The 27,053-nt window shown below is 37.9% G+C and overlaps 1 protein-coding gene across 1 annotated transcript in view; it reads right to left on the reverse strand.

Annotated features, from left to right (window-relative positions):
• Positions 1-22,065, reverse strand: part of LOC120781641 (lachesin-like) — a 97,372-nt gene extending 75,307 nt beyond the window's left edge. The window contains exons 1-3 of the mRNA XM_040113872.1: positions 21,815-22,065; positions 16,874-17,032; positions 9,971-10,099 (exon numbers count right to left, since the gene is read on the reverse strand). Coding sequence (XP_039969806.1) covers positions 9,971-10,099; positions 16,874-17,032; positions 21,815-22,022 — 496 coding nt within the window. The 5' untranslated portion in view covers positions 22,023-22,065. The remainder of the gene's footprint in view (positions 1-9,970; positions 10,100-16,873; positions 17,033-21,814) is intronic.
• Between the last annotated feature and the right edge of the window lie 4,988 nt (positions 22,066-27,053).

Below are 27,053 nucleotides of genomic sequence, written 5' to 3' on the forward strand. Positions count from 1 at the left end.
GAAATAAAAAAAAAGCAAAACAAGTAAGGAAGGGCTAAGTTCGGGTGTCACCGAACATTTTATACTCTCGCATGGTAAAGTGATAATCGAGATTTCATAATACGTCATTTACATATTTTTCAAATACCGTATTTTTGTAAAGTTTTATTCCGCTATCATCATTGGTTCCTAATGTTTATACTCGTATTATACAGAGAAGGCATCAGATGGAATTCAAAATAGCTTTATATTGGAAGAAGGCGTGGTTGTGAACCGATTTCACCCATATTTCGTACATGTCATCAGGGTGTTAAGAAAACATTATATACCGAATTTCATTGAAAGCGGTCTAGTAGCTCCTGAGATATGGTTTTTGGTCCATAAGTGGGCGGCGCCACGCCCATTTCCAATTTTTAAAAAAACCCTGGGTGCGGCTTCCTTCTGCCACTTCTTCCGTAAAATTTAGTGTTTCTGACGTTTTTTGTTAGTCCGTTAACGCACTTTTAGTGATTTTCAACATAACCTTTGTATGGGAGGTGGGCGAGATCATTATCCGATTTCTTCCATTTTTGAACTGTATATGGAAATGCCTGAAGGAAACGAGTCCATAGAATTTGGTTGACATAGCTATAGTAGTTTCCGAGATATGTACAAAAAACTTAGTAGGGGGCGGGGCCACGCCCACTTTTCCAAAAAATTACGTCCAAATATGCCCCTCCTTAATGCGATCCTTTGTGCCAAATTTCACTTTAATATCTTTATTTATGGCTTAGTTATGACACTTTATAGGTTTTCGGTTTCCGCCATTTTGTGGGCGTGGCAGTTGGCCGATTTTGCCCATCTTCGAACTTAACCTTCTTATGGAGCCAAGGAATACGTGCACCAAGTTTCATCATGATATCTCAATTTTTACTCAAGTTACAGCTTGCACGGACGGACGGACAGACGGACGGACAGACGGACGGACGGACAGACAGACATCCGGATTTCGACTCTACTCGTCGCCCTGATCACTTTGGTATATATAACCCTATATCTGACTCTTTTAGTTTTAGGACTCACAAACAACCGTTATGTGAACAAAACTATAATACTCTCGTTAGCAACATTGTTGCGAGAGTATAAAAACGGAAAAGCAATGAAACTAAGTCAAATCAAAGCAAATGCGTCAACAATCACTTGTACACACTATGTGTTTCAAGAAAAAGTAAAATCTGTTTTAAATTCGCTTTCTTTATGATGTTGGGTGGAACAAATTTGTTTTAAAAATATTTTTACTGATTATACCGGAATATATGCCAAGCAAGACTTGACAGTTAATAATAATGAAAAGATAGAAATGTATCATTCAAACATGTACATGCCGTGAGAATTTCATGACATTTCATAGGTTGGAAGTGAAGTTATTGCGTTTTAAGTGTCAGTATGTTTGTGTTATCGGTGCAAAAATGAGCTTCGAACAAAGAGCCAACATTAAATTTTGTTTTAAAATTTCGAAACGTTTCAATTGATGATACAAGTTTATGGCGATGATTGCCTATTCCGTAGCATAGTGCACGAGTGGTTTCAACGTTTTCAAAGTGGTCTTGAGGGCATAAATGACGATCAACATATCGGCTTATCAAAATCTGTGATCACCGGAAATTCCATCGAAACTGTGCGTGAATTCATCAAAAATCACCCTAAATCATCATTGAAATTCATGGAAATGGAATTGAACATCTCCAAAACATCGATTTATCGCATTTTGACCGAACAGTTGGTCTTACGAAAGGTGTATGCACGGTTTGTTCCGCACAAATTCACTGACTACCAAAAATTGCTCAGAATCCAACATTCGAAGGACAGCATTAAAGAGGTCAAAATGAACAAAAACTTCCTTTACAATATTGTGACTGGCTGACGAAACGTGGTGTTTTCAAGGCACCGGACGAGCCGAACAATTTTTGGTCATAAGGTGGCATACTATAAAGGAATTATTGGTACACAATTGTATCCCGTTATGTTAATTAGTTCTTGATTTGTGTACCAGAAAGTGAAAGAATTAAGTGGAATTTAAAATTGTGTTAAATAGACATGGTTATAGTTAGATTTCACCCATTTTCGCACTGTGATATAGAAACAGGATAAGAGTGCCACGTACTTAATGTGTCGAAATCGGTTAGTCGGGTCCCGAGATATGGGATTTCACCAAAAAGTTGGCGGTGCCACGCCCATCGTCCATTTTGTACACCGGCTTCTATAAAGCCATCTCATACCTTTGAAGAGGTGAGATTTAATGTCTCTGGGATAATTAGATATTGATTTATAGCGCTTTTAGTAGTTTTGAACAGTACTGTAATATGGAGAGTGAGCGGGCTTATTTTCCGATTTAATTCATTTTTACACGTTCTATAGAAGTTCTTATAGAATTTGCGTAAAGTTAATTTGGTTGTTTTACCTTTAGAAGTATAGGAGATATGTACATTAAACTTTTTAGAGGGCGGGGCTGCGCCCCAAAATTGTTTGCGCGCATTTGTCCCATGCTTAGTTAGTTGGCACTTTATAGGTAAATGGCGATTTGTAAGCGTGGCAGTGGTCCAATTACGCCCATCTACGAACTCGATGTTGTTTTTTTTTTACTAAGAAACCCGCATACCAAATTCTTTTAGATATCTCAATTTTTACTCAAGCTACAGCTTGCACTGACGGGGAAGGCCGGACAGACGACAGTCACTCGGATTTGAACTCTTTTCGTCATCGTTTCTATTCGGAACATAAATTTCAAAAGTACTGTGGTTAATAATAATGTTGTCACTAAGTTAGGAAAAAGTTGATTTTGCGGTATAACATAATTCGACAATCATCCAGGGTTATCAATCAGATTTGTCTCGTCTTTGTCTATGTATATGTAAATCAGATGCTAACATTCAAACAAAATTTTCATAAGGTTTTTTTAATTTAGCGGAGCGAGGGATCGGAGTTTTATTTTAAACAATGCGGGTTTGAACAACTAATTATGTTTTCAAACAGAGCACAATGTTCCTACATCTGTCGAAGTAATAAAAGCTAAGAAGCAAGCAGCAGTCGAAAATTTGATGATTTTTTGGACAGACAGGCCTTGGAAGATGGAGTCGTTTGTAGAAGTTCACGCAAGTGAGGAAATTTCTCTGATCGCCATTTACTTGGGAGTGGCCAGAAACGATTCTTTTATATATGGCTCAAGCAGCTCACGACTTCCGGTCTTTGACCAAGTATCCTCTGGGTAGCCTAAGAACATCCGTTTGAAGGGAGCTAAAGTGAGAAGGCGAAACATCCCCTACATAGGGTTGTGCGCTGGATTTGGGACCCGCCACGTAAAAAACACTACCAATGAAAAATTACCAATAGCCTCGAAAGAGAAACTCCTCTTTTGATGACGACCAAGACAAACGAAATAAGGACTACGATATTAGGGCATGCACCTGGAACGTCAGGTCCCTTAATTGGGAAGGTGCCGCTGCCCAGCTGGATGATGTCCTCGCGAAAATAAAGGCTGACATCACCGCCTTTCAAGAAATGCGATGGACGGGACAAGGACAGAGACGAGTAGGTCCTTGTGACATTTACTACAGTGACCATATAAAGGAGCGCAAGTTTGGTGTGGGATTCGTGGTGGGAGAGAAACTCCGTCGCCGAGTACTATCCTTCACTCCGGTGAATGAACGTCTAGCCACAATCCGTATCAAAGCGAGGTTCTTCAACATATCGCTGATTTGCGCCCACGCCCCGACGGAAGAGAAGGACTATGTGACCAAAGATGCCTTCTATGAGCGCTTAGAGCGCGCCTATGAGGGCTGCCCCTGCCCTCATGTCAAAATCGTGCTTGGCGACTTTAACGCCAGGGTGGGCAAAGAAGGTATTTTTGGCACTACGGTCGGTAAATTCAGCCTCCACGACGAAACATCCCCAAATGGGTTGAGGCTGATCGACTTCGCCGGGGGCCGAAATATGGTTATCTGTGGTACTAGATTCCAGCACACGAAAATACATCAAGCTACCTGGCTGTCTCCGGATCGAAAAGCCAGCAACCAGATCGATCATGTTGTGATAGACACGTATCCAGTTTTCTAGACGTGCGTACGCTTCGAGGTCCAAACATCGACTCGGACCACTATCTTCTTGCAGCCAAGATTCGCACCCGCCTCTGTGCAGCAATAAACGCACATCAACAAACACAAGGAAGATTCGACGTCGAGAAGCTGTAATCACAACAGACAGCCGAACGATTTTCTACTCGGCATGCACTCCTGCTCTCTGAGAGCACTCGTCAACAACTCGGTATAAGGGAACTGTGAGACGGCAAACTCTCCCACGCGCACCGGGGGTGGACCACTACCGATGCGGTGGAGGAGTGGGTTGAAGTCGTTAGCTCGGCGTACAGGCTGCGCTGGGGAGGTCTTGTCCACTTAGATCGCCGAAGGACAAAGAGAAAGCTTTATGGTGGACTACGGAGCTCTCGGATATCAGGGCGTCTTGTAGACGGCTTTTTAACAAGGCCCGCAGAAGTGGGTAATCTGATGACTGGGCTTTGTATAAAGTATAACTTTCAATATATAAGTCCGAGTTAAGAAAGGCCAAGAGGACCTCGTGGAAGTGCTTCTGTGAAAAAGTGGAAGGCTGTCACGAGTCCTCGAGATTCAGGCGTATTCTCGTAAAAACCCCAGTGTCTCTGGGGTATCTCAAGGACGCAAATGGGAAGTGGGCCCTCAGTAAAGAAGAAACACTTCAAATTCTTGTCGACGCTCACTTCCCGAGCAACATGTCCTCTGTGAGGGGATCTCTCGAGGTGCCGCATGACGATTGCGCGGCTTTTGTCGGCATCCTGGATGAGCGACACTTGACGTGGGCGACTAACTCGTTCAAACCATTCAAGTTCCCGGGACCAGACGGCATCATACCAGCGCAGCTGCAACAGGCTGTTAAGGAGTCATGCATCTGGTTGGCACCTATCTATGCGAACTGCATCAGATTAGGTTACATCCCGGGGGCCTGGAGACGAGTCAAGGTTACGTTCATCCCGAAAGCTGGCAGGGGCTCCCATGTCCCGGCCAAGGATTTCAGGCCAATCAGCCTCTCCTCTCTCTTGTTAAAGACTCTGGAGAGACTGAAGGAGTGGTATATAAGGAAGAGCATTCCGAGAGACTATTTGTCAAGAGCACAACATGCTTATCGCAAAGGCAGGTCAGTGGACACTGACTTGCATACTATCGTATCATGGTTCGAAGAAGCCATTGAAGCCAAGTACTTCGCTGTTGGGACCTTCCTTGATATCGAGGGAGCTTTCAACAGTGTCCTGCCTGAGGCAGTAGTAACTGCTCTTGACGGTCTTGGGGTTGAATCGAACCTCAAGTGCGAGGCGTAGGGTGAGTAGAGGTACACCACAAGGTGGGGTTCTCTCTTCTCTTCTATGGATCCTAGTCGTTGACGAATTGCTCAAAAAACTAGAGGATCGCGGCTGTCGGCTGATTGCCTACGCAGACGATGTAGCACTTATGGTCAAAAGAAATTTCCTTAGCACCGTGTACGAGTTGACGCAGGGATATCTCAGCGTTGTAACAAAGTGGGCGGTCGGAAGTGGACTCGCCATTAATCCTAACAAAACAGAAATGGTTTTATTCAGCCGAAAATATAAAATCCCGGCGGCACCGTTGCTGCAGATGCGAGGTATTCAGGATACAGGATACAGTGAAATATTTAGGGCTCATCCGGGATAAGAAGCTTTCATGGATGCCGAACATCGAGGAGAGAGCAAAAAAGGCATCTATTGCCTTATACTGCTGCAGAGGAGCTATTGGCAAAAGATGGGGTCTCTCACCGAAAGTAGTCCTCTGGCTCTATGACACCATAGTAAAGCCCATCTTGTCCTATGATGTCTTCATGTGGTGGAGGGCTTTAGGGAAGACCACACTGGCCAAGAAACTCGAAAGCGTTCAACGGGCTGCGCTAATTAGCATAAGTGGTGCCTTAAAATCTACCCCAACTATGGCACTTAATGCAATTTTGAATATAACTCCGGTGGACATTGCCGGTAGGTGCATAGCCGCGAAGGTGGCTATCAGACTCAGAGAATATGGTTTCTTAAAGGAACGTGCATCTGGTCATTCGGATATCCTTACAAACTTTGACTGCATACCGGATCATGGAGTCGCCATACCGAACTCTGGCGGCTCCTTCTCTGCCCATATACCGACGAGGGAGATGTGGGTGGGAAGAAGCCGTTAGAGGAGGGGGCAGCAAGCTTATTCACGGATGGGTCAAAGCTTGGGGGGAAGGTTGATGCAGGGGTCTACTGTCGGGAGCTCTCCACCAACTCCTGTTTCAGACTTCCCGACTACTGTAGTGTATTCCAGGCTGAGGTCGCAGCCATCAAGGTAGCACCTGCTTTGCTGCTACGGTGTGCATCCACCTTCAGAGAAGTGACTATTCACTCAGATAGTAGAGCGGCTATATTAGCCTTGAACTCATTTGCAGTGCGTTCAGGGTTGGTCGAAGAATGTTTAACGTCGCTATCTCTAGCAGCTAGAGTTTTTGTGATTAGACTGGTGTGGGTGCCGGGCCATAGCGGAATTGCAGGCAATTGCAAAGCTGATGAGTTAGCAAGGAAAGGTATCCTAGAATCATTATCGGTAGAATGGGCTCCTGATTCTTCTTGTAGTCTACCACTGGATAGCTGGGCCACGCGGAAGCTTGTCCAACGCTGCGCCAGCACCGGCACTTGTGCGGTTGCAAAAGCCTTCTGGCCCAGGATAGATCGCAGGAGATCTAATGATCTCTTAGCCCTCAGCAAGGCTAACCTCTCATTGTTAGTGGGTCCTCTAACAGGCCACTGTCCTATTGGCTTACATGCGGTAAGAATGGGTATCTTACCGGATACCGACTGCAGAAGCTGTTTGGAAGAAGATGCGGTAGAAACAAGCCAGCACTTTCTGCTTGATTTTCCCGCTTTTGGGAGGTCAAGGCTCAGACACTTGGGGGCGCATATCTTTGAACACCCCACCGAACTGACGGGTTTTGAAGTTAAACGTCTGTGTAACTATGTATTGGCTACAAAGCGCTTCGCCAATCTGTAAGTCCGAACACGGGAGTTCCTTTTCAATGGCATCACAAAGAACTAATTTTTTAGTCTACGTGGGATCTTTGATCAGCCATCTTATCTAAGGAGCATGAATCAGCTTTTTTGTAAAATATGGTCAGACGAAATCATGCCCAACGATTGGAATTTAAGCGTGCTCTGCCCAATCCACAAAAAGGGAGGCCCCACAATCTGCGCTAACTATCGTGGGACAAGACTCCTCAACATCGCATATTAGGTTCTATTGAGCGTATTGTGTGAAAGATTAAAGCCCACCGTCAACAAAGTGATTGGATCTTTAAGTGTGGCTTTCGACCTGGCAAATTAACAACACAATGCGCCAAATCTCTGAAAAGACCCGTGAAAGGAGAATCGACACACACCACCTCTTCATCGGTGTGAAGTCTGAATTTGGAATCCCCGCAAAACTAATACGGCTGTGTAAACTGATGTTGAGCAACACCAAAAGCTCCATCAAGATCGGAAGCACCTCTCCGAGACGTTCGATACCAAACGAAGTTTCAGACAAGGCGACTCCCTATCGTGCGACTTCTTCAATCTGCTGCTGGAGAGAATAATTGGAGCTGCAGAACTTACTCCAGCAGGGAAAATCTTTTGTAAGAGTGTATAGCGGCTGGCGTGTGCCGATGATATTGATATGATATTGAGGCTTGGACGATGACATCAATTGATGAGTCGACGTTGAGAGTTTTCGAGAGAAAAGTTCTTCGAAAGATTTATGGTCTTTTGTGCATTGGCCACGGCGAATATCGCATTCGATGGAACGATGAGCTGTACGAGATATACGATGACATTGACATAGTTCAGCGAATTAAAAGACAGCGGCTACGCTGTCTAGGTCATGTTGTCCGGATGGACGAAAGCACTTCTGCTCTGAAAATATTCGACGCAGTGTCCGCCGGGAGAAGCAGAGGAAGAGGAAGACCTCCACTCCGTTGGAAGGACCAAGTGGAGAAGGACCTGGCTTCGCTTGGAATATCCAATTGTGGCGAAAAGAAGGAACGACTGGCGCGCTGTTGTTAACTCGGCTATAATCGCGTAAGCGGTGTCTACGCCACTAAAGAAGAAGAAGACAGTTCATGTTTTCTTTTTGTATCTACTAAACTGTGATTCTTTTGTCAGGTCATTCAGTTTCAGTACCACTGAATAATTATATATACAGGTGAAGCTATTATAAGCTTTATAAAATCAGTCAAATGCACTAGGATCCGGATATTTAGTGTCCGGGGTCTTGAAAAGTTATGGCATGATTTCGGCACTTTTTTGGCTCTTAGTGTTTGATTACTGGAAATGAGAGAAACAGATGGTATTTAAAGTTAATATATGGGAACTATACGTCGTTGTTGTCCGATTTCACCGATTTTGTAATAGGAATGTCTAACGTACCAAATTTGGCTGAAGTTCTTCGGATAGTACCTAAGATATAGGATTTCATTTAAAGGTGGACGGTGGCAGCCCCATTGTCCAAATTTCACCTGTTCATGCAAGTTTGACTGAGTTAGCTTTAGCGGTTTGAAGGATATGTACATTAAATCATTTTGAGTGCGCAGCTACGCCCACCTTATAAAAAAATTCAGCCAAAACATGGATCACTAGTAACAAAATACAGTTTGGTATCCTAATTTATTTCTTAGTTATGACACTACATATTTTAATAAAAACTTTGATACCTATTGTCGCCGGTCTACAGCCAATAAAATACAACGTTGTTAACCTACTGGCGTTAATAAAGAGAGTTTTTGTCATATTTAATTGCTAGATTTGCTTATGAACTTAATCCAAAAATTAAGGAATTACGCCTAAAGGTCGCTTTACACTTTCTCGTTATTAGTACAACTAGCGAATTCCGCTCCGCCCTTCCTTAGTTGCCGCCCGTAGTGAACAAAATTTGTCAAAAGTTGAGCCCGTAGTGGCAATCTAGAAATCAGCTGTTCTCTTTTTGTTTGCGTTACAATGTTGCCATTGCTCAATACGCATATATAGTATTGTACACTTCTAACTTTTCAATTATAACTTTTCATAAAATAAAATATCAAAACAGAATTCAAATTATTAAAATAGTTTATATATTTATAAATAATAGCAGTAGACCCTGATATTGAGTTAGTTTAAGAAAATTTCGAATATATTGAAGACAATTTTTATAATTAATGAAGTATATCGAGGCTGGCAGCCCTGCGTTGTAAGAGAGCAATCAGCTGACTCGTTTCTACAGGAAAACTCAATTCGTGGAGAATTCTACAGTAACGTACAGTAAAGCGGGCGGTAGAAGCTGTGTTGGCTAATCATTTACATTGCGCTCTCGTGAGATAGGTCGTATCATGTAGTCGTAGTTGAGCAATAAGACATGGATAAAAATTTAGGTAGACTTTATTCGTAAGTCTTGATATTGTCTTATTAACCCTAATACATTGTGGGATGATGTGGACAAGATCAATGACTTATCGAAAGATTGTGATGATGATGATGAAGTGAATGAAATATTTGCGCCTATCAATGCTGTTATTAAATATTTTAACATATTTATTTAGTTGTCTGAGAAAAATAATAATCCCATTGAAATTATTTTCGTTTTGTGTTGAAAGCCTGCTTTGCCGAAAAAAACACACAGATTAATGAAATATTTAGAAAGAAATAATAATAGTTTTTGCATGCGTTTATGTTAATAAGCATTTCAGTATAAAGTATATAGGATTTAATAAGTCGACATGGTTCCCAAATATATTATGCAATTTTATTTATAAAATTGAGAACAATTTATTTGACATCGATTAGTGCAATAACTCGGTAAAAGCCACTCCCATGGTTTTTATTATGTGGGATAAGCGAGGCAGTACCGTATTTACAAACATTGCTCGTTAAATGCTATTCACTTACAGTCTACGCTGACCTTAATACGCTTGGACACTGTTGGAGGTACTCCGTTCGATGCTATACAGAGGTAGGCGCCCATGTCAAGCCGAGATATTCTTGTAATCTCCAGAGTATCACCTTCCCATTCGTTCACTGAAATCATCAATAATTAGTGATAAAGCAATGTATGTACAATAGTTGCAATTAGTAAATAACGAAGCTCGAGCGAATATACATACATATGTTCGTGCATACATACACAATCAAAACGAAGTAAGAAAAGAATACGAAATTTCATATTTTGAAATGGTTTATGTGATTTCTTTTTCATTTGCCGCTAACATTTGAAAACAATATAAAATATATGACAATCTGCCGTGACAAAACAATTGCAACTCTGTTTGCTTAGCCATATAACTGTAAAAACTACTCAAACTTCGATTCTTTTTCTAACTGAATTGATTTTGTATTAATTGGAATATTTACTGAGAATAATTTTTTTCGAAAACACAATTTTATTTTAAATTTGTAAAAAAGGAAGAAAACCAAATAAATTCGATGAATGTGTTATTTAAGATTATATTAACGGAAGTTCTCAAAAAGAAACTTCAATGAAATACAATTTTCTTCAATCTTACGAATAGTTTCAAACTATAATAGGAACATACAGTAAAGGACATAACTGTTCACGAAAATACCAAAATTTTTCTTAAAGCTTAGAAATTTTATTAGACACCTTACACAAAAAAATAATGTATACATTTAAAAGAGTAGTAAATTTGCTTTCAAATCCAATAACTTAATTCTAAAATTTAAACATAACGTATTAAAAATACTTAATTTTCAGAAGATATAAGTGTGAACACTTTTGTCCGTAGACTCAAAAGTTCGGTCAATATTTTGTGTGACCACCGCGCGATTTTTAAAGCTTAAATCCTTTTTGGCATACTATTTATGAGGTTGTCTAAAATGTTTGGGCTTATATTTTGCCATGCGTGGAGGGTCCGCTCCCACAACTCATTAACCGTTTTTGGAATATCCTTTTCAACAAAAATTTTTCTTTTTAAAATCGCCCAAAGGTGCTCAATGGGATTCAAATCTGGGGACTGCGGAGGCCAATCGAACAGTTTGATCCCGTTATCCACAAACCACAATTTGGTAACTTTTGCGGTATGCTTCGGATCGTTATCCTGCATGAAAATATCTCCTTGGCCACGTTCGAGTCCAAATATATCTAGACTTGGAAGATATGAGTCCTCCAGAATATCAATATAGTCTGTGGCACGCATTATACCATCGATTTTCCGAAGGACACCCAGCTCATTTCCGCGAAAACAGCCCCAAGCCATCAGTGATCCACCTCCATCTTTCATGGTTTGGCATATGTTGCGCTCCTGTAAACCAACCTGTTTATCAATCCATGTCCATGCACGCTCATCTGATCCTATTCGATTTATTTTAGTTTCGTCAGACCAAGTCACTCTCTTCCAATCATCGATTGTGAAGTGTTCATATTTTTTGTCAAACTCCAAACGAGCCTTACGGTGTTTGTCACTTAAGAGAGGTTTTTTTACCATTGCTCTAGCCTTGAGCCCGTTATTTTTTAGGCATCTTCTTACTGTTTTGTAGCTGGCATTCACTCCATGGACCTCTCTAATGATTTTATTGGTTTCCACTGCGGTATTTTAGGGTAGGGTTTAAATATTTAAACATTACATGTAAATTAATTAAATAAATAAGAAAACTTTACCTTTTCCGTATTAAAATTAAACTTGGAACTCAATTGTGCACAAAATCTTATTGTGGTCAAAACTGTTCACACACTATTTCTGTTTTCTTCGACTCATAGAAACAGTAAAAGTCCCGTTAGTTTAAAAAAGTGCTACCGGCTGGTAACACTGGTATACAGTGGTTTTGTTGCCCTGGATATGAGACTAATTTTAGATATATTTATGCTCACAATTCTCGAAACTATCAATGATTTTGTAAGAACTGCTCTAAATTTTTTTAAAATCTTTATTTTTATTTTAATTCAAAAAAATCGGAAAACAAGAAATAAAATGACATAAATGTTGAAAATATTAGATTTATTCTGAAAGATTAACAAACATTGAAGTAAATAGAGAAAAAAATGTTTAAAACTTATACACTCAGTCCTTTTTTACGCGATTTTTGGTTCTGCCACTAATCGCGTAAAAATGGTTAGTTTTCCAATATTAACTGACGAATCGGATCCGAATATAAAAAATATCGCGTATAACAAAATATACGCGCAAAAAAATATTCAAAAACATAATACAGTAAGTTTCAAATTTCAGACTTATGATTTATTCATTCATAACAAAATAAAAAATACAAAACAAAAACCATATATAAAAGAGAAGAAAATAGAAAATAGGTAGCTTTATTGAAAAAACCGTTGAATGCTGTTTAATCACTGTCATTATCGGTAGTTTAAATTATTCTTAGCCGCTTATTTTGATGGCCGGCACTGATATCACTAGAATTTGTATCAGAGTCAATAGTAAGAACTATGGATTGATGTTCTGATTGACTTAGCATCTCCCACTAAATTTGCACCATAAATTCAGTTAATTTTGTTTGAATGCTTCTTTTAGGACCCAATAAATTCCGATGTAGTTCTTTATATCTTAACTTGCAGAGACTCAATTCTTTTTGAAAAATTCGTGCACGTTCGGCATTAGTATCATTTGCTACATAATAATTTTCCAATTCTGCTGCAAGTTTAAACCAAGCAAAAAACGAAAAAAAGCAATCGCGTTAAAGTGAGAAATTCGCGTAAAAAAGGAATTTGCGCTGCAAAAATAACCGCGTACTACTGAGTGTACTATATTCCCTTAAAATGTTTTTTTTAGCTTTTCTTTTATAGTTCTTCTTTGGACAATCTCTTTTTAAACACCAGCAGTAATCTGCCACCATGTGACAATCCCAGCGACCCTGATACCGTTCTTCCATTACTTTTAGATCCTGGTGGAACCGCTCTCCCTGTTCTTCACTATAGTTCCCTAAATTATCCGGGAATTTATCTAGATGATTGCGAAGATAGTGTAACTTTATACTCATATTTGCTCCTAGAGTACAAAAATTTGTCAGCATATTTTGCACAATTGTTTCATAATTTGGTGCTTTATGATTACATAGGAAATTTTCGACTACCAATACAAAAAAAGTCGCCGCTCAGTAGGTTTATGTATATTCTGTTAAACACCAGACTTTCATCTTCACTAAAAAATCGCAATAACTCTTTTTCTCGTGTCCTGTATGTCGTAATTGTCACTGTTGGAGCCAATAAATTTTTTTCTTTCAATCTTGAGGCTAACAATTCTGATCCTTGTTTTGATAAATAGAGATCACGTATTAAGCCACTGAGTTCATTTTGAGAAAATAACTTGGGCGTAGATGTTTCACCTTCCCATTCACTTCCACTTGTAGACTGTCCCGATTTCTGTGAATTTGGTAACATCATTGTTTCTGAGGGCATTCGAATTTCTTTTGAAACGTAAATAGGCCGAGGAAGATTTTCACTGTGTAGTATAGGACATTTTGTAGATTGTAAATCTGGATATCTCCATGTTTGATTGCGATTAAAACCTTTAGCATTAACAACGCAAAAGTAACAATCATCGAAATGATTTGTAGGCTCCATCCAGATCATCGGAATACCAAAGTCTAATCCAGAACGTTCTCCTTTTTTCCATAACCGTAAAGACTCAACGCATAACTTACAAACTTTATGAGGAACCCATGATTTTTCTAGTTTGTCCATTTTAAAACCGAAGTATTCAGTGTAAGCCTCCTTAACAAAGTCTGTGATGTTTCGTTGTTGTTTTTTTGTTAAATAAACACCGAAAATAACAAAACAAATCAGTACTATATTTACATTTTCTTCTTGACGAACTCATATTTTAAAAGACAAAACAAATATATATTTAAATATGTGCAGTGATTGAAACGAAATATTAACTTATCAGAACTTATTTAGATTCACGTAGAGGTACTTCGTATTGTCGAATAACTGCGATCTCAGCTGTTCTGCGGAGCAAAGGGTGGGGATCGCTAAGAGTAGGGATCACGTGATGTTTGCATGCGCAAAAAAGTTGTGCAGAAGCCTAATCATGACTGATAAAATCGATTTTTATGAATAAAAAGCTGATTATTGTTCAAATTATAAGATTTGTGAAAATCATAAAAATAAGAGCACATTCAATACTTTCATATATATATTCGTGATCTGGACACTTGAAAACATAAAAATTTTCACAGAAATCCAGGGCAACAAAAAAAAAATTTTTTGTAGAGCTATGTAATTAACGCAACGCTTGAGAATTTACAATAGAAAAATATTGCCAGACTGGTTTCAAATTTATGAAATAGCAAGCGAATTCAAATTTCATATATTCGTGAACACTTTTGTCCCTTACTGTAACTATTGCAGTAGATCATCGTCGAGGCCGACGAAAAAAAAACTGACAATGACATTCTAAGTTCTAAGAAAGGTAAGAAAGTTTCCATTTAAAAGTTTTCCGCAATTGTTAAAGGAGCTGGGGTTACCAATCTGCTCCAGAACGGTCGCTGGTCGCCTGAATAGCGCATATTTACTCAGTTACCAACCTGTGAAGAAACCGCTTATTAGCAAAGGTAACAACTAAGTCTAAAGCAGCGTCTGTTCCCCAGAAGTGCGGCTGCGAGGGTGCGTTGGTATTGAAAAAAGGGCTTGCTAGCAAACGTAATAAGGACTATGATTTAAGGGCATACCCCTGGAATGTCCGGTCCCTAAATTGGGAAGGTGAGAATGGTCATCTGGTTGATGTCCCCGTAAAGGTAAACGCCGACATCACCGTCGTCCAACGCCAAGGTGGGTAAAGAAGGCATCTTTCGTACAATACTTGCGAAATTCAGCCTTTAGGACGAAACCTCACCAAAGGTGATCGACTACTCATAGGCCCGAAATATGATTGTCTATAGTAATAGATTCCAGCACAAGAAAATTTATAAAAGCACTTGGCTGTCTCCGGTTCGGAAAGTTTAAAATCAGATCGATCATGTTGTGATTGATGGACGACATGTCCTCAGTGTCCTTGACGTGAGTACGCTCCGAGGACCTAACATCGGCTCGGGCTACTAACGGAGTGGCATTGATACCGAGAGTTGAAGAAAGAAGCGAGACGTATATGCAACCAAAAAAAAAGAGGTCGAAATGCGTGAGTATGAATAGCTTGCGAAACCGGCTGACAGAATTAGTTTCGAAAATTTTACGAAAAGGGGGGCCGGAAGGTTTCAATATCGGAGCAAACCCAAAAAGGTGATCTAGTGACTAATGTTGAGAACATGCTGAAGTTATGCTGCGGAACGGCAGTGAAAGTGTAACATCTGAAGATGACTAACTCGATTCCCCATTCGATGAGGACGAAATAGATGTTCCATTGCACGACTGTGTTGACGTTCGATGGGCAATCACCCACCTGAAGAACAAAAATACTTCTGGGGAAATATTCAAATACGGCGGCGAAGAACATCCATCAGCTTCTACTCTGGGATTAGCCTCCTTAATATCGCAAATTAGGTCTTATCGAGCGTAGTGTGTGAAAAAAGCCCATCTGATTGGACCTTGTCAATGTGGATTTAGACCTGAAAAATCTACGACAAGATTTTCACCATGCACCAAATCTTGGAAAAGACCCGTGAAAAGAAGAACGACACACACCTTCTCCTCGTCGATTTTAAATCCGCCTTCGACAGCACGAAAAGAAACCGCCTCTATTACGCTTTGTCTAAAATTTGTATCCCCGCATAGCTAATACGGGACATAGACCACCACCAATAGCTCCACCAAGATTGGGAAAGATTTCTATAAGACGTTCGGAGGAGACTCCCTGTCGGTGACTTCTTCAATCTATTCCTGGTGAAAATAATACGAACTGAAAGCTAAATACAGAAGGTATAATCATCTATAAGAGTGTACGCTGCTGGCGTACACCGATGATATTGATATCATTGGCCACAACAACCGCGCCGTTAGTTCTGCCTTCTCCAGACTGGATAAGGAAGAGAAGCATATAGGTCTGTTTGTGAACGTGAACAATACAAAATATCTCTTGTCAACAAATAACAGGCATTGCTTACGCGACTTGGCTCGCACGTCAATCTTGACCTTCATAACTTTGAGGACGTAGATAGTTTACTCAATCTTAAAACCACCATTGATACAAACAACAATATCAGCCTTAAAATCCAACGCTGAATCACTCTTGCCAACAGGCGCTACATTGGACTGAGAAGATAAGTGGAAAGTAAAGTCCTCTATTGACGAGCAAAGATCAAACTCTACAAGTTCCTCATTATTCCTGTCCTCGTATATGGTGTGGTGGCATGGACAATGACGTCATCTGATGAGTCGGCCTTAGGATTGTTCGAGAGAATGGTTTTGCGGAAGAATAATGGTCCTCTGCGCATTGTGCTGTATATAATTCGGCGACATTTAGATAGTTCAGCGAAACAAGAGGCAATGGCTGTCTAGACTATGTTGGAGAAATATAGCTATTATTGAGAGTTTGCCACAAAATACTAAGATTAACTTTTATTTAACTAAAAATAATCTTCCGTTTTCTTTGAGTTGTAATTGTGTTGTCTTACTGAATTTAGATGTTTATGTTTTATTTCTTATTTTTATTTATATTAAACAAATAAAGTGTGAAATTTGAATAAATTTGTTTTGTTTACCTTAATCAACATCCAATGTTTAAAACAAAATTAAAATAGAAGATCACCGGCAACTACCGTCTGTGTAATCGACATTATTTTAATTACCATATTTTAGTTACAAATGATTTGAATGAATATATGTACATATATAGTAGTATATACAATGTTGGAAAGATACATACATACATATATGAATGTACTTACCTATATGGTTTTTATTGATTGTGATTCTTGAATTGTCATCTCGCTTCCATTTAATAATTGGTCGTGGACTACCACTGGCTCGGCAACGCAAGGATATATTAGTACCTTCACGTACAATAACATCACTGGAACTGAGTGAATCATCGATGTTGGGTGGTACTTTATTTAAAACAAAACCGGTGAAATAAAATACAACAATGGTTAATTGTTTTCAAATTAATATTTTAATTGAAGATTTTGTTAATGTTGTTAGTTTTCTTCATCATATAAAATGTAGAATAAGCATATATTTTTGGAGTCTTACAGCCTATTTCATACAGTTGCTACCTTTTATTAACGATACTAATAAGAGAAAACATTTTTGGGATGGGATTATGTTTGTATATATTTAAAAATCAAATAAAATGTAAAAAGATTCACTTACATTTATTTTTTAATTAATCTATTTAAATTGTGGCAACATTTTGCACGGCATAAAATAATTTTCACGTTAACGGTTGCTTGAAATACCACAAATAATTCGAATATGCGGATGTAGTGTTTACGCCAAGTCTTCCTTAGCTTTCAAGTAAAAAAGATCATGCAAATTTTCTATTATTTTTTTTCAATTCTCACACCCCCGCGAGTCTTTTCTTATAGGCCCTCTCATAGGTTAATATTTGTTTGTAGAAAAATTCTAACAAAATGTGAACCCTATTGCCGAACTAGTACAGAGTGTACAAGTTGTGCACCTAATGGTTATTTGTATCACCTAAAATCATCGGCCTCAACACCCGCGCCGTTAGTTCTGCTTTCTCCAGACTGGACAAGGAAGCAAAAGAAATGGGTCTGGCAGTGAGCGAGGGCAAGACGAAATATCTCCTCTCATCAAACAAACAGTCGTCGCACTCGCGACTTGGCACTCACGTCACTGTTGACAGTCATAACTTTGAAGTTGTAGATAATTTCGTCTAACTTGGAACCAGCGTAAACACCAACAACAATGTCAGCCTAGAAATCCATCGCAGGATAACTCTTGCCAACAGGTGCTACTTCGGACTGAGTAGGCAATTGAGAAGCAAAGTCCTCTCTCGACAAACAAAAACCAAACTCTATAAGTCGCTCATAATTCCCGTCCTGCTATATGGTGCAGAGGCTTGGACGATGTCAACAACGGAGGAGTCGACGTTGCGAGTTTTCGAGAGAAAAGTTCTGCGAAAGATTTATGGTCATTTGCGCGTTAGCCACGGCGAATATCGCATTCGATGGAACGATGAGATGTACGAGATATATGACGACATTGACATAGTTCAGCGAATTAAAAGACAGCGGCTACGCTGGCTAGGTCATGTTGTCCGAATGGACGAAAACACTCCAGCTCTGAAAGTATTCAACGCTGTACCCGCCGGGGGAAGCAGAGGAAGAGGAAGACCTCCACTGCGTTGGAAGGACCAAGTGGAGAAGGACCTGGCTATCCTTGGAATATCCAATTGGCGCCACGTAGCGAAAAGAAGAAACGACTGGCGCGCTGTTGTTAACTCGGCTATAATCGCGTAAGCGGTGTCTACGCCAATTAAGAAGAAGAAGAAGAAAATCAAGCGAGATATATATAGGAGTATATATAAATTATCAATATATCTTCCTGCCTGTTGGTCCCTCTTTGCAAGTTGTAATTTAAGTAAAATTTCTTGGTAGACATCAGAGAACTGCAACGTGTAATACATTTTTGTTCACAATAATATGTATAGAATGGAAATTCCATCGAATATATACATACAACAAATGTATGTACGTACTCGATGGAATTTTTTACGCATCGAAAATTTGTAACATGCGTACATGTTTAAAGCTGATACATTTTTTACCACACATGATTCAAATCAATCCAGCAGAAAATTTGCTGTACTCGTAGTCTACACGTAATTTACTCGTAGTTTACCAGCAGTTTCACATCGATTCAAACAATCGTCGCAACGCTATGAGCTGACATAATACGATTTCAACCGAAGCCAGCCATACCGTTTACTCGATCATGATTGCTGAAGAACATATTGTTCATGATGCATCAAATCAGTTGACGCTGGCGGGTACCCGAATTGATCAACAATGTTGTTTATGATGAACTAAATTGATTTTATTGTGCTTTTGGCACGACTGTTTAATCATATTCGTTGCAGCTCTCTGGTACACACGCTTCTTGGTAACATAGGGATGTTGGTATTACAACACAATTAATCGGAACCTATGAAGAATCATAACAAAGCTGCACTAAAGGATAGAAGAATGTTACTTGGTAGTAGGAATCGTTTCTTTCCGCCATCTAATAAGTTTAACGTATATGTACATATGTACATGTATCTCCCAAACCACTCAAGCCAAATTATTCAAACTGTTTAATAAACATATTTTTAGTATACCCTCCGACAATGTCAAAATTGATGAAATCAGACAATAACCACGCTTACTCCTGATATAACGGTTTCGTCAAAAACTACTAAAATTGCGATAACTCAATAAATTAAATCGTTAGATATGGGTCAAACCACGTCAAGTGGTTCATGAAAATTTCGCAAAATCACCGATTCTGAAAATTAGCAGTTCATTAGAGCACAATAAAATTGTAAAATTATATTCTCATTAACTACTTGAGATAAATGGATGAAATTATATAAAGTCAAGAAAAATTTTCGTGCTATATTATAGGCATTCTTTCATTATCCATTTGTTTAAACAGTAATATTTACATAACTTTTGTTAAACAATTGAAATTTTTCATGTGTTCATCAAGCTAAAAAAACTGAAAAGTTTCACCTTTAATAATCTTCGAAGAAATTTTGTTCAATCATACCATTCCAAAGATATTGAATTTTTTGTCCCCCCCACCGTTCTTAAAATGTATGACATACCCCTCTCATATACCTAATATCAGATTTTCAAACTGGTAGCCTTTGTAACGTATAAGTATGTCCCTCAATATCTAAAATACATGTTAGAAAAGGAAAGGAAGGGCTTAGTTCGGGTGCAACCGAACATTTTATACTCTTGCAAGAATCAAAGCCAGGGAAATACTTAATGTGTAAAACCAACCATGTAGAGTAAAGTCAGCCGGATGTTCGAAAATCCTGATATTAGTTATACAGGGGTTAGACAAAGTTTTCGCTCAAAGGCACACACTGTTATGAATAAAACACGATCTCTTATTTTCATTGGGATAACTTACATATTGGCCGATATGTGCGGTACACCCGCACCCCGGAGTTCGAAAATGTTTATATTAAATATATGGGGGTAATACTTCCCACTACGATTCAACCCATTTTTGACGTACAGACATACCATTATAAGAAAAGTTTTATCACTTAATTTCAGTTATATATATCACACATTGACCGACATTTTCGATTAAAAGTCAACTATAGTGGTGTGGTTCAACAATTTGGTACCTAGCGGCTTGAACAGTTTTTATTGGATTTAAACAGTTTTTGGTCATAAGGAGGCACATACTAAAGACCTTATTTGTGCAAAGTTTTATCCCGTTATATTAATTGCTTCTTGATTTGTGTACTGGAAACTGAATTTCATTTTCCGTTTCCATTTTCACACTGTCGGTAGAAGTTTTTACAAGATTTGTATTTTGTAAATTTGGTTGTTGTAGCTTCAAGGGTTTAGGAGATACATATGTACATACATTAAGCTTGCAAAAGGGCAGGCCCAAAATTTTTTGCCCACAGGCGCCCCTTGCTACTGTGATTCTATATACAAAATTACAGCTTAATATCTTAATTTAGTGCTTAGCTATGACACTTTATATGTTTTTGGTTAATGACGATTTGTGGGTGTGACATTGGTCCGATTACGCCCATCTATGAACTAATTTTTTTTTGTACTAAGGAACCCGTATACCAAGTTTCATAAATATATCTCAATTTTTACTCAAGTTACAGCCTGACGGGCGGACGGTCGGACGGACAGACAGACAGTCACCCAGAGTTCACCTTTTCTCGTCATCAAAAAAGTCTTGCGGTATTTTCGCCAGTTGGCGCTGAAAGCGCGTAGTTCTAGTTTTATTCGTCGCATCGGGTCATGCTATACCTTTTTGGAAAGCTCATTTTACGCGCTAACATGTGTTCTTTTAAGTCGTTAGTGAGTTATAGCGTCGCAAACATGGAGCAAAATAAAGAGAAAATACGGCATATTTTATAGTACTACTACGATAAAGGCAAAAATGCATCTCAAGCCGCCAATAAAATTTGTGCAGTTTATGGACCCGATAGAGTTTCCATTTCCACCGTACAACGATGGTTTCAACGTTTTCGTTCTGGTGTAGAGGTGGTCGAAGATGCGCCACGCTCCGGAAGGCCTGTCGTCGAAAATTGCGATAAAATCGCTGAATTGGTCGAAAGAGACCGGCATAGTAGCAGCCGTAGCATCGGTCAAGAGCTGGGCATGAGTCATCAAAAATTCATTTCAATTTAAATAAAAAAAAGTTCAATAAAAATACCGCAAGATTTTTTTGACAACCCATTATATATATTATATAAGCTTATATCTATCTCGATTAGTTTTAGTTGATACGTATAACACGTTAGGTGAACAAAACTATAATGCTTTTTAGCAACTGGTTGCAAGAGTATAAAGATTACATAAACGTATAATATTGGATATACTATATTTTAATGCTCAAAATATTAAGTTTTGCCTCTTCTTTCATTAATATGGCAACAATTCTTCTTGTATTGAAAATGAATTTACACCCTTTTCCCCTTTTCAGTTACAGCCCATTCTCCGAATTTAAAGTTTAATGTAACTTCATTGTTCTTGATTTTATATTATACAAATAGTTGTTACTCTTAAATAAACTTTTGTGCTGAGGTAAAAGTTACTTATTTGACAGTTAGATTAACAGTTTAAGTAAACATTGAGAATATATGTTTTATTCCCCAAATTATTTCAGATACTCACCGACCACATTTAGATATCCAAATTGTGTCTTAGCGGTTACTGTGTTTATCTGACACATATAACGTCCTTTGTCCTCTTCATGTACATTGCTTATATGTAAATACCAAGTCCGATGTCGATCATGTTTGTCGTGTGTTACGCTGATGCGTGGATTGCGCGTAATCACATGATTATGCACCGTTAATATTGCAGATTGTTCAAAATGCATCCATGCAACCTAAATCAAAATTATTGAAAATTAAGTTCAGATTTACTAAAAATTAAGCAGCCAATATTTAATGATGATATTTTAGTGTAACTTAATTTCATATATTACGCCACGAAACCATTGAAAAATATTTTTTGATATTCTAAATTTTGAATTTAAGTGGCATTTTACGTTTGGCCAAAGGCAAGTAAAATATATACAGATGTACTTTCTTAACATTGTAAAAAAAAGCTCCTAAATCGCTTGGAGGTTGTTAACCACGTCTACTCCTTCAAAGGGTTAAATGTGAAGCGGAATGTTCACACTCACTTTGTTTTATTCTCGCATGCAAATGAATTGCGGGTAATATATGATGTGAAGGTGGTAAAGTGGTATATAACTTGTGTGAAATAAATATGTATATAAAAATGTAATTGCTCATAACTTATGAAAGAGTGGGTGTTTGCATGCTACAACACTTGAGAACAGTTATGCGATTTGGTTTATTATTTTGGTATATGTGTAGTTACAAAGATAATATTTCTATAAAACGGATAACCTTTAAAAAGAATAAAACAAATTTTTTAAGTTCAAAGTTTTCTTGGATATTTTTAAATAATAATTATTTTATTTAAGTGTTCACAGTGCATTAGGAGTATAGTAATTTAAAGTGTGTACTGGTATTTCGGAGCGACTGTGTTCGATACAAATGTTCAATTAAGATTCGAAAATATATTTATAAAACTGACTCCACCTCTGAAGAAAAATGTAAACCTACAAATCTACGAGTATTTCTGTCATGAAAATGCTTTTTACGCACTTATACGGATATACAATCCTACAGTGCCAGTATCATAGTTTTTGCGTTGTTTCATGCCCATCGACGAAATATGGATCCCCTGGTTCACAACACAGACCAAAAACAGTCGAAATAGTAAAAAGTTGGTTAAAGTTCTGTTTTCGTCAGGAAAGAACATATATTAGGAACTCAATAGTTGTTATCAAAGCGGTTACAAGGCTTTACTATACTTATTTATTGGGACGAACCACTGCGAATTGAGCTAAAAGGAGGCTATGTTGAGAAGTGATGTGCTGAACACATAGAGAGCGACACGACATGGCTGCACGACAGTGAACTGTAAATGGCGTCGTGAAGCCTACTACATGAACATTTGTAAGAAGGCAGCGACATAACAATGGCCGGCATGTACAAATTAAGGAGTCATCTTTGGATGATTGATTTTGCTACCCATTTTCGTATGCTGGGTTATGTTGGAAATCGCTTTTGACTGATCTATTTTGTTCTCCATTTTCTTATTCCTGGGATAACGTAAGAATTTTGATGCTTGGCCGTCAAATGCAGCAGCCTTGCGCCAACCACAAAGTAAATAGTTATGATGACTTTCACAATCCTCACATTCCAGCACATTAGCATTAATTGCATAACGGTACTAATAATTTGGAAAAATACTCGCGCTAGTTGTTGAATCAGAGTTAGAAGGTAACGAGCAAACGCAAAATTGAGGAGTTGAATCCTTGTAAAACTTAAAAATTGTACCCAAAGGTTTTTTTTAATAAAAATTAATATAAATACACTGTGGAACATTTTTTTGGATTATTGTCTGGGGGGTGAGAAATTCCAAGTCAGCGTGATGGTACTAGGTTAGTATAGTAAAACCCTCAAAGGGTTTGGCGTTCGTATATGTCAGTTTTTTTATGACCTTTTAAATTTTTTCCTTATCTTGATGTTTTTTCGCTTAGTTGTAACATTTTGGCAAAAACGTAGTTTAACGTAACTCGCTACCACTATTATCTATTTTTCCAATCCATTAGACGGTTGTAGCTTTTACACACTATATTTGGTACCCAATTTTCGTTCACTATAACATTTTGGGAATAAGGAAAAAATGTAAAAGGTCATAAAAAAAAACTGACACACACGAACGCCAAACCCTTTGAGGGTTTTACTATACTGACCTAGTACCATCACCCTGACTTGAAATTTCTCACCACCCAGATTAGCTGTTGTACTGTGAAATTTAAAAGGTCATAAAAAAAACTGACACATACGAACGCCAAACCCTTTGAGGGTTTTACTATACTGACCTAATACCATCACCCTGACTTGGAATTTCTCACCCCCCGATTAGCTGTTGTACTGTGTTATAAATAGTAATTGAATAATAAATTACGAGTGCAACCACGAAAATATAATTGGCGGCCAACACGCACAAATTAAAAAAAAAAAAAAAGGGCCATAGTATCTTGAGAAGTTGCTCTATCGAAAAGGACCATGGAATCCTGTTAGCTATATTACCGAAAAGGACCATAGAATCCTGATTAGCTGTATTACCGAAACGGACCATAAAATCTTGATTAGCTGTATTACCTGGAGGATCATAGAATCTTTATAATCTCTTCAGCTCAATGCAGAAAAATATCTAATATAGGATAACGAAAAACTTTAAGTGATTTTTGATATAGTGGACTAAAGTAAAATATGAAGTTATAATTGATAATTAAACTGTGAAAAAGTTTGAAAATGTTTCGAAAAAACACGTGGTCATAATTGAACATATTGTCGGAATTTAAAGTTACAATTTCGCTACATTTTCGGTAAAAATTGGTGACAGAAAATATTTATTTTTTTTAGCTTATAAATAATATTTGAAAGTTTTCTAAAGTGCGGAATATTGAAATAAATATATATGAAAATAAATTATAAATAATTATAAATAAATAAATTATTATGTTTCTTCTATACATTTGTGTGAAAAATTTTTGTCTTTCTGACATTTCAAGTAAGAGTTTCTAAGCTTGCTTTGAGGAAAATTGTCTTGTGTGGTGATCTCTTTCTTGCCGACAAAAAATTTGTTAATTATAATTTTTAATTAAGATCTTTTTGATAATAAGAAGTACCAATATCTTTTTCAAATAAATTCAGTCTAACCAAAGGAAATTTGTAAAATGAGTGTCAGTGAAGAGCAGGTCCTGTAAATTGTTAACGAAACCAATGAGCGCACTAAGTTAGAATTCGCAAAACAGTTGCGTTAGTTAAATTTAGCAGTTTACAAGTTACATCCACCGAGCGTAGAACAATACATTCCCTTAGCTATAAATCCATTAATTCAAAATAATGCAAGTTTAGACTTGATTAAATCTTTACCTGAATTCAAAGGTGATTCTGCTTCTTACCAATGTTGGCGAAATGCTACACAATTCGCTATGAATTACTACAAAAAGGGTTCAGAGACGTATTATATTGCTATGGGAATATTTAAAAATAAAATTATCGAATCTGCTAACTTCACTCTTGCATCGTTTAAAACTGTTCCAAACTTTAAAGCAATAATAGCTAGGCTTGACTAGACTTATTCAGATAAAAGACCGCTATAAGTATTAGAAAATGAGTTAATCGTTTTAAGGCAGTATAATTTGTCTGTCACTGATTACCACAATAGAATAGACAAAACGTTATCTTTGATCATTAATAAGCAGATCTGGCAGCATCAGCACTGGCAGTTGCGCAAGGGTTTCAAACAAGTCATTATGAATTCGCAGAAGCATTTGCATTAGATAACTCAAATAAGCTTTTTTGTTCATTCCATTTTTACACCAATGTCAGTCGACAGAGACGAAAAGCCATAATTTAAATGAACCTATCCTGATGGAAGTTGGTTCAAGCTTTTACAGGCAACGTAATAATTCGCGGAGTTCCTTTTTACCCCAAAAGGCGCAAATAATCGATTACTATCTGATCGTTTGCCGTTTCATAAGAAGCAGAAAGTTAATTTTGTGACAGAAGAAGTGTTATTTTCGAATGATTATGAACACCAAAGCATTGATGACAATTGTAATCAAAATGGAGAAGCTCGCTATAATTATGATGAAGCTGATATCGCGATATCGGAATGTGAAGATAAAATCAATTATTTAAACTAAAATCGCTCCTGCGGCTTATAACAAAAAAGACCAAACACGGTCAGGAGCTTCGCATTCTTATTGACTCAGGTAAACCAAAAAATTATATTAAGCCATTATCATTTATTCAAGGAATTAAGTAATTAGAAAATAGTTTGAAACTAAAATTGATAAATGGTGATAATGCCAAATAACCATTTTAGAAAATACCTCAACGTTTTACTTGATACCAAGCTTAAGCACGATTGACGGTATTATCGGGTACGATTTAAAGCAAATCGATTGGCGAATTAGTAAAGTTAAATTCCATTTTATTTCATGTGACACCGTAAATCTAATAACCATAGAAGAAGACTCAGTACCAGCAAAACATCAACCCCAATTCCGTAAGATTATAAATAACATTTTAATGCCCAATACTAGAGTTCAGGCCCGTATCCGTACAACTGCAGAAGATCCAATTTACACCAAAAGCTATCCATACCCGATATCAATAGCTCCATTTATTAACAACGAGATAAAATCGCTTCTTAAAGATTGTATCATCCAAGAATCTTGTTCACCTTACAATTCTCCAATGCACGTCGTTTCTAAGCAAAAGCGTTGATGAAAATGGAAAGCCTAATTTAGGTATGGTAATTGATTTTAGAAAAGTCAATGAAAACACTATTCCTGACCGATACCCAATCCTGGATACGTGTGTTATATCAGCTAAATTAAGAAGTTCAAAATGGTTTACAACTTTAGGACTAAAATCCAAACTCCATCGAATTATAATGAGCGAACAGGACAGGAAAAAAACCGCTTTCAGTATTAATAACGGGAAATACGAATTTTGTCGGCTACCTTTTGGTCTGAGGAACGCACCCAGTATATTCCTAAGGACTATCGATTATGTTCTACTCGAAGTTATTGGTAAATTATGCCAAGTTTATGTCGACGACACAATCATATACTCCCCTAATGAAGAATCGCATTTAAAGCATATCGATTATATTCTACAAAAGCTTGCAAATGCTGGAATGCGCGTGTCGCCAGAAAAGTCAAAATTTTTCAAAATGGAAGTACAGTTTTAAAGTTTTCTTGTGTCTAAAAAAGGCATAAGAACTTGCACCGATAAAGTCCATGATA

Source organism: Bactrocera tryoni, unplaced genomic scaffold (assembly GCF_016617805.1).
Source record: "Bactrocera tryoni isolate S06 unplaced genomic scaffold, CSIRO_BtryS06_freeze2 scaffold_7, whole genome shotgun sequence".
Lineage (NCBI taxonomy): Eukaryota > Metazoa > Arthropoda > Insecta > Diptera > Tephritidae > Bactrocera > Bactrocera tryoni.